Source organism: Pelodiscus sinensis, chromosome 3, assembly GCF_049634645.1.
Source record: "Pelodiscus sinensis isolate JC-2024 chromosome 3, ASM4963464v1, whole genome shotgun sequence".
Taxonomy (NCBI): domain Eukaryota; kingdom Metazoa; phylum Chordata; order Testudines; family Trionychidae; genus Pelodiscus; species Pelodiscus sinensis.
The window spans coordinates 34,626,645-34,635,862 of record NC_134713.1 but is presented as its reverse complement, the minus strand read 5'-3'; the positions used below and the strand labels follow the sequence as shown (position 1 = coordinate 34,635,862).

The following is a 9,218-nucleotide window of genomic DNA, read 5'->3' as shown; positions in this document are numbered from 1 at the left end:
ACAAAGTACAGAGCCTTGTGGCAAGCCATTGTTAATGATATGGGGTATGCTGATCTTATTACTCAGATACACGTGCAGGTTCCTGTTATTCAGCAGGGTCCACAGCAGGCCTTCCTCCCCATCCTTCTGTGGACTTACCTAGAAGCCAAGCACACTGGGCTTATGTTTCTATAAGGCTACGTCTACATTGGCCCCTATTCCGTAATAGGGATGCTAATGTAGCACTTGGGAATAGGCAAATCCGCGGGGGATTTAAATATCCCCCACGGGATTTGCATTTTCATGGCTGCCGCTTTTTTCCAGCTTGTAGATAAGCTGGAGAAAAGCACCAGTCTGGACGTGATCCTCTGGAAAATAAGCCCTATTCCGTAGGATCTCTTAATCCTACTTAAAAAAGCGGCAGCCATGAAAATGCAAATCCCGCGGGGGATATTTAAATCCCCCGCGGATTTGCCTATTCCCAAGTGCTACATTAGCATCCCTATTACGGAATAGGGGCCAATGTAGACATAGCCTAATAGTGCATCTGTGATACACATGTCTCGTGTAAAGGAGAAGAGTGACAGAGGAGGAATACATCTTGCTGGTGCTATTGATGCAGGAAAGAGATAACATTTGAAGTTTATGAATCAAATTCTATGTTTGTGTCATACTTCCCGTGACTTGTGCTGCATGCAAAGGGGAGGAGGGAGAAGCAAGGAGAAGAGGAGAATTGTAATGAGATCAATATCAGCAGGTTCTTGCACAGCAGCAACTACAAGAGCAGATTGCACGCCAAACATATGGGCAAAACTTAGCACAGCTTACTTTTGCATGATGTCTTCCTTCTACTTGAGCAAATTCTGCTTCTCCTCCAGCTCTTGCTCACACACCATGAGCAACCACAGGTCTCCTTCAGCATTGCTTTGTATGCCTTTTCTTCAGTGGTTCTCAAACTGTGGTCCATGGACCACTAGTGGTCTGCGGCCACCTTCCAGGTGGTCTGCGTTTAAGCTCAGCCACCTCCTCCTTCCCTCCACAGTGGGGATACCACTCTGGAGCTCCAGCCTCGTTCCTCCGCCCTCCCCCATGAAGTTGGAGCACCAGCATGGCTTCCTGCTGGGGCTGGTGGGGGGGAGGAGAAGAAAGTCCCGAGCCTTGCTGCGCGATATAGCTCACAGGGAAGAAACTGAGCCAGAAGGTCCTCCAGCAGATGTCCCCGGTGGGCTGTGGAACCAAGGTCAAATAGAGGCTGGCTCCTCCTGCTCCTGTCCCTGCCCCTCCTGCAATGGCCCCTCCTTCCCCTCCTGCTCCTGCCCCTGTCCCTGTCCCTCCTGCTCCTGCCCCTGCCCCATCCCTCCTGCTCCTGCCCACCTCCCCGTGCAGCCTGCCCCAATGTGGCCTACCCCCCATGTGCAGGTCCGCCCCCACAGGAGTGGTTGCAGGGGCCACCCATCACAGGAGTAGCTCCTCCCCCTCCCAGTTCAAGGTCTCCTCCCCCTCCCAGTTCAAGGTCTCCTCCCCCTCCCAGTTCAAGGTCTCCTCTCCCTCCCATCCTAGATCTCCTCTCTCCCCATTGTAAATAAAACGAAGACAAGTTTTTGTGTTCAAGAAAAACTGTGTTTGGTGTTTATTGGGAGGTAAGGGGAGGGGAAGGGAGGGGAGGGGAGGGGGAAGGAGAGGGGACGGGAGGGAGTTGTAAAGGGAGACCGAGGCGACCCTACTATGGGGCCTGGGAGAACATGTCCATCAGGGCCTCCAGGATGTGCACCCCATCCTGGTGCGCCTGGCGGATGGCAGCTGTGCAGGGCTGTTCATAGGCCTGGCCCTCAGCTGCCATCCATGCGGGGAGGAAGACCTCTCCACTCCGCTCCACAACATTGTGGCTCACGCAGCACGTGGCCACTACCTCTGTGGCATTCTGCTCACCCATCTCGAGACGGGTGAGCAAACACCAGAAGCGGGCTTTCAAGTGGCCGAAGGCGCACTCCACATGATTGCGGGTCCAGTTGAGGCGGTCGTTGAACCAGGCCCGATTCTGGTCCGGCCGCCCTGTGTAGGGCCGCATTAGCCAGGGCAGCAGGGGGTAGGCCATGTCCCTGATGACACAGATGGGCATAGGCACATCCCCGACAATAAATTCCCACCTGGGAAGCAGGTGCCCGCCTCCAGCCTGCGAAACAGGCCGGAGTTGCGTAGTATGCGGGAGTCGTGTGCCCTGCCGGACCAGCCCGCATAAACATCAGGAAACAGCCACGATGGTCCACAAGAGCCTGGAGTATGATCGAGCAGTACCCCTTCCTGTTCATAAAATGGGCCGCTCGATGATCCAGGGCCCGGACAGGGATGTGGGTTGCATCCAGGGCTCCCCCGCAGTTGGGGAACCCGAGGGCAGCGAAGCCGGCCACCGTAGCATCCATGTCGCGCAGCCAGATGACTCTCGAGAGCAGGATGTTGTGGATGGCGTGGACGACCTGCAGAAGGGTGCAGAGAAACACTGGGGAATATATCACATAAGGCAGAGTGAGTGTGCGCTCCCTTGCTCCCCCCCCCCCCGGTGATGGCCTCTGTGCTCACACACACACACACACCAGGGCCCCCTCGCTCCACACCCCACCAGCAGGCCTGTGCAAGGGAGGGATGGCCCAAACCCCTGGGTGACCCAGCCTGGAGTCTTGGCTGCCCCTGGGCATGGAGTGCAACACCCCCCCCCTCCCACCCCACTCCCCCTGGGACTTACTTCCATCATGACGACACTGACGGTGGATCTGTCCATCCCGAACTGGTGTGCCACCGATCGGTAGCTGTCCGGGGTGGCCAGCTTCCAGACTATGATGGCGACCCTCTTGTTGATGGGGATGGGTGCCCGCAACCGGGTGGTGGTTCTCTGGAGCGCAGGGGCGAGCCAGGCACATAGCTCCAGGAACGTCCGCTTTCACATGCGAAAGTTTCGGAGCCATTGCTGGTCTCCCCATTGCCCCAGGACCAGCCGGTCCCACCAGTCCGTACTGGTGTCTAGTCTCCACAGTGGCCTCTCCACGCTGGGGTGGGGATGCCACAGGGACACCATGGCCTCCGTGGTGAGGGAGTCCAAAGCGACCTGCGCCTCCATGTCCTGGAACAGGAGGACAGCAGCTTGGAGCAGCAGCTGCAGGCACTCCAAAATGGCCGGAAGGGGCCAGAGCAGGCACATGGCCACCCCTGGTTCCGTGGCAGATAAAACAAGGGAGATAAAAAAAAAACAACAGGCAAAGGCACTAAGTGGCAAAAGGCAGTGGTGACCAAAAAGGCAGAGGGCAACCACCAGAACTGCTATGGCTGTCAGTCCCTGTAAGAGGTCCTATAGCATGCAGCAGGAGAGTAACAACTGTCCGGAGAGATCCCTTTAAACACGTGTCTCAAAGGAGCTCCAGCCCCCGCCCCCGGAAAGGGCTGGTGCCCTTTTACCCTCTTCAAAATGATTCCAGGCTTCTGCTTTTGCGCAAAAGCGTCCCGCCAATGTAGACGCACTTTTGCGCAAAAGCACATCGTTATAACAATAACTCTAGGACCAATCTAGACGCGCTTTTGCGGAAATACTTTTAACGGAAAACCTTTTCCGTTAAAAGTATTTCCTCAAAATCATGCCAGTCTAGACGCAGCCCAAGAGTGTAAATTAGATTATGGGGTGGTTAAAAAGAATTTGGCACTATAGGTTTTAGATTCAAAAGCAGAATCTGCCAATGTGTAGAGCAATATATAAACACTGCATTGCCTTCACTTCGGAATTCTGGTTTTCTGCTTTCTGTCTTCATGACAAGAACAAGGGGAGAGGATAAAGGGAAAACCCTCTTATATGAATCTCCTCAGTCCATTTTGACCACTGTTCCAAAACACTGAGTAAATTCTCTCTGGAGCCAGACAAGGATCAATGCACTTTGCTTTCCCAGAGATTCATTAAGCCCTGTTTGCTTTTTTCTTTTATGATGTCAGAAGGTTCTTCCTTTCCTTTTAAGGAAGCTCTACCTACTCTATTTTTTGGCTTACAAAGGCATTAGACTTCCTCTTAAAAGAGCAGGTCAGGAATTGTGGCTTTACTCTGTGTTTTTACCTCAGGATCACAGAATGTGCTACATATGGGGAAAAGAAAACTTTATCAAGAAAGGAGTGTTTCGGCTGTTTCGGCATATAGGCAAAGATTAGAACATCAAGGTTCAAGGCCAGATGCATATTTCTTCTTTTTCTCATCATTTACATCTTCTTTGTTATATTAATATTTTTATCATAAGGTGTTAACACCCGATTACAATAAAAACACTAGGTGTGATGCCATCACTGCTGCTGGAGATTATTTTGATGGAAATGTTAGTATTTCATTACAAGAATGGTGACAAATTGTCTTGAATGGAAAACAAAATAAGTATGCTTTATAAACATATGTTTAAACCCCTTGGCAAAGTTATTTAAATGTATCTCTCAATTTTCATTGACCATTCACATATATATAAAACATTATTTATTTTACCGCAGAGTAACTTAAACTTATGTACCACTCAATGTGTACCTCTTCCTTATTTTAGAAATCCCATGCTATATTCAAATAAATGGTTAGGTTTTAAATTTATTAAAATAGTAATTTGATTAGTCATTATCAGGGTATTATGGAAAGGGACATGCAAATATTTTTTCCATAGACTAGACATTGAGTAATAGGATAGATGTCCAGTCAGAACCTTCATGAAATGGCCTGGCTATAGTTGAACAACAGGCGAAACTCAATTTTCATCCTGCACTGAAAGGATCAATTTGGTATATACATGAGCCAGACATTAATAGTCTTCTAAACCAAGCCTTCTGAATTGATGTCTTCTGAACCAAGTCTTCTCAAAAGTTATTAAAAGTGAGCAAAAAATTAATTAATGATGAAAAGTCATTTAGCTCCTTCTGTTATTTATTACCTGATTGTATTGGCAATTGAATTATCAGCAGGAGTTGTTGCAAATGGATTTATTGTTGGTTTGAATTGTATTGATTGGGCCAAAAGCAGAACACTGACTTCCTATGATATAATCATAACCAGTCTGGCTTTCTCCAGATTTTGCCTACAATTCTTGGTGACAATAGACAATTTCTTCTCTATGTTATTCCCAAATTTTTTTGATATATTTGAAAGGCTACATTCTTATCTAGTTACCTGGATGTTCATAAACCAAGTGAGTCTCTGTTTTGCAACCTGCCTTTCTGTGTTCTACTGTTTGAAGATTGCCACTTTGAACCAGTCCCTCTTCAGATGGTTAAAATTAAGAATCTCCAAACTGACGCCATGGCTGCTTTTGGGCTCTTTGCTGTACTGCTTGGTTACCACAGTGTGTTTTACATTCTTCAGCTATTCTTATTCGGTATCCTTTTACAACTTCACAGATAATAGCACAATGTCCTACAACAGAAAGAAAGCTATGGAATTCACCTTTCTGGTGCACAGCATAGGATCTATCTTGCCCCTTATCATATTTATTGCTTCCTCTGTTTTGTTGTTCCTATCCCTTTGGAAACATATCAGGAAAATGAACTTTAATTTAGACTTTATTCCAAGTTTCAGGAACCCCAGTATGGAGTCTCATGTGCGTGCACTTAAATCTGTGCTGTCCTTCTTCATCCTCTACAATATTTATTATGCAGCTTCAACATTCTCAATAGGATACATACCCTGTTTCAGTGAGAAATGGAAGGCTATGTTCTGGACAGTTTTAGCTGCTGCTTACCCTTCTGTGCACTCCATTATCTTGATTCTGGGAAACGCCAAATTAAAATTGTCCTCCTCAAAAATTCTGTATTGTACCAATTCCTGTTTCAGACAGGTTACGTCATAGTATCTGTTCTTATGCTCATGGATCAAGAATGTTCACCACGTTTCTGCAGTAGTGGAAAAATATTCTTTTTCCCCTTTTTTCTATATTGTCCAGTATATTATCCATCTGAAATCTTTTTTATTGCGATCGTACAGAAAGCCACTGCCAATTTCAAAGATTATTTTCAAATTCACCACCAGTTCCCACTCAAACTCTTCCATTGGCTGTGAATCCTTTCCTGCAGCAGCACTGCTATCCTTTTAAGGACAGACTGCTCGTTTTATCAGACATTCAATGGTGATATAGGATTAAGGAAAACAGGATGAGATTAGCAAATTTTCACATGATGTATTCGGATAGGACTGAACTTTGGTCTCCACTGGGGAATGACATTTCTGTTTATAAATAAATAAACTAGCCAGAAATGAGATGATGTGGAAAGTGCAACCCATGCGTGGATTGCTCATGCCTGTCTTATGGAAGAAAGGACTGCCTAGTGGGATTTAATATAAAAGGCCAGTCAATTACAGGTTGCTGTCCCCCAGCACCTAGGACAGTTATTTGGGTGATAAGGCTTAGTTAGAATCTAGCCCCAAATTACTATCGCTTCCTCCTTTTAATAAGTAACTGTGTCATCATCCGATTTGCAGTGAAAGGCTGCAATGGAAACACAAGTATGAAATTGGTAGTCTCACAGGGTATGTCTACACTACCCCGCTAGTTTGCATACCGAACGTGCAAATGAAGCCCGGGATTTGAATTTCCCAGGCTTTATTTGCATAAGCCGGCCGGCGCCATTTTTAAATGCCGGCTTGTTCGAACCCCGTGCCGCGCGGGAGTAACATTAATGAGGAGTAACATTAGTTCAGACTAAGGGCTTTAGTCCGATCTAACACATCCCGGCGCGCACTTCCTGGTTCGAATCAGCTGTGATTCGAACTAGCGCGCCGGTGAGATCATGTTAATGGAGCGCGGGATATTTAAATCCCTGCTTCATTAACTACTTCGGTTGTCTCCATTTGCATCCCTAGTTCGAACTAGGGATGCAGTGTAGACGTACCCTTAGTCTGTGTGATGTAGTGTTGGTACCTTGCTGGTTGCTAGGCTTGGGCTGGGGGTGACCCCCACTGGCTGCTGTCTGTACCAGTGCCCAGCAGAGTAGCTGATGGGACAGGGAGGTAACCTGTTCTACTGGTTACCTCTCAGGGAAAGGAACAAAGGAAGGAAGGAAGGCGGAATGCAGCCCCTGGCTGGGGGGCAGGGCTGGAAGCTGGGCAGTTTCGGTCTGGAATCATGGAGAAAGCAGCCTAAGCAGGGTGCTGGGCCCAGTCTCCCCCATCTCAAGGGGGGCTGAGGCATCCTAGGCCTGGCCCTGTAACCAGATGCTGTGCTGTATCCTGGAAAAGCAATAAACTCCCTCTATTCTACTGGCTGGTAGTGTCTGTTCGTGCCACTGCGGGGGTGCAGGAAGCAGGGGAACCCCGACGCGATGTCACAGTCTGTAACTAGAAAAACTTAAAAAACAATGAATAGTCTTGCAGCATGTTGGAGACTAACAAAACACATAGATGGCATCATGAGCTTTCATGAAGAAGTTGTGCCCACGAAAGCTCATAATACCATCTACTTTTTTTGAAATAACAGTTGTAGGGGCCACATTTTTAAAAGGACATCCATCCTTTTTTGAGAGGTTCTTTGGACCCTGAATTCACCTGTACAAATCTGAGTAGCTTCACTCAAAGAAGGAAACCGAATCTCAGCTCTTTGAAAGTCACCCTGATACTCTAAAGTCTATGCTTGATCCATATATAATTTCAAGATAACATAGCCATGCAGTAAATTATGCAAATAATATATTAATTACTTCTATCTAGTGAATTTCTTGGTAATTTAGCAAGAAGCTTGAACATAAGGTATGAATAGTTAGTATTGATAACATTGCAATGCTTTATAGTTAAGGGAATGTAAATATAAATGCGTAGGCTGGAAAGGATTGTTCAAGATCATTGTCTGGAAAAAAAAGATTTTCATAGATGATTTAAATAATAAAAATACATTTTTGTCAATATTGTGGCTAAGATGTTTATGTTTGTAATTCAAGGAGTTTGCAGGATACACAGTGATATTGAACCCAACTGAAAAAGAAGAATCCTCTTTTGAAAAGGACCCAGCACTAGCATATAGCCCTTAGGCAAAAATATTACAGATGACTGAAAAATGGTGACACTGTTTATGAAAAAAATTGCAATAGTTAGTTACAATTTAAATAAGGAAAGAGATCAGTCTACAAAAATTGGTATTTTCTGAGCTTTGGCCAGGGTAATTTGAGATGCATGTGACAGTTTGGAAAATATGTCAGCTTGTGAATTCTTTCCTCTTTTTAGGAATAACATTATTGTAACTTTCAGTGGATTAGTACCTCAATTTGGTAGCAAGACTCAGGCACCCGTGCTCAGGAATGTGCAGCAAAGCAAACCTTATTCCTGCCATTGAAGAATATCCAGCTACTTGACAAATAAAGCTTTTCAGTTGGGGTTGAGTTTTTTTGTTTTTTTGGGGGGGTTGTTTTTGTTTTTTTGGGTTTTTATGGGGGGTGGATTTGGACAGCAAGGTCTTTGAAGCTCCCTTTTCACAGAAACCTGTTTGGGAAGACACAGAATTCTCTGGAAACTGGAAGATCTGTAGTTTCACCAGTGAGCCATCTGACAAAAGAGGGAGAGAGATGGATTTTAAAAGGTGGGCTTCTGTAAGCTCTGTGAGGAGCCCCAAGAATGATAGTCCCAACTGAACATATGGAGACAAGAAGGAAGTAATTTACTTCTCAAAGGACACTGGCCAACCCAAAGTCTCTGAGATCCAATGGGGACTTTGTGGCTATGTCTACACTGCAGCACTATTTCGGGATATCAGAGGTATCCCAAATAGTTATTCCGTGACTTTTGAGCATGCCATTATTTCAAAATATAAGGGGCTCGCTGTTCCTGCATCTCTGTAAACCTCATTCCACAAGGAGTAAGGGACATTTTGCAATAGCAATTTATTTTGAAATAAGCGTTGTGCAGACAGCATCAAATTTGGAAATATGTTATTTTGAAATTATCTCAAAAGAAACTACTCAATTTGCGTAGCTCAAATTGCATAGCTTATTTTGAGCTATGGGTGTAGTGTAGACCCACACCATGAAGGGATTGTATTGATGACATTTTGCATAGATCTGTAAATCTTCTGTGCCAAGAGTACTGTATTTTTAGAAGTTCCTGTTCAAAGCCTGTGTTCCTTAGTTTAGTTGTTATATATATATATATATATATATATATATATATGAATATTAAACTTACAAATCACAGCAACCACATCCAAGTGGGACATGGCAGGACGGAGAGGAAGAAATGCACATAAAATGCTGGAAAT

At 45.6% G+C, this 9,218-nt stretch overlaps 1 protein-coding gene across 1 annotated transcript; it reads left to right on the top strand.

The window, feature by feature from the left end:
• The first annotated feature begins 4,880 nt into the window (after positions 1-4,880).
• LOC102452165 (taste receptor type 2 member 2-like) lies at positions 4,881-5,828 on the top strand. The gene has a single exon (XM_006130975.1). It carries the CDS (start codon positions 4,881-4,883, stop codon positions 5,826-5,828), a length of 948 nt encoding a protein of 315 aa, XP_006131037.1.
• The last annotated feature ends 3,390 nt before the right edge of the window (positions 5,829-9,218 follow it).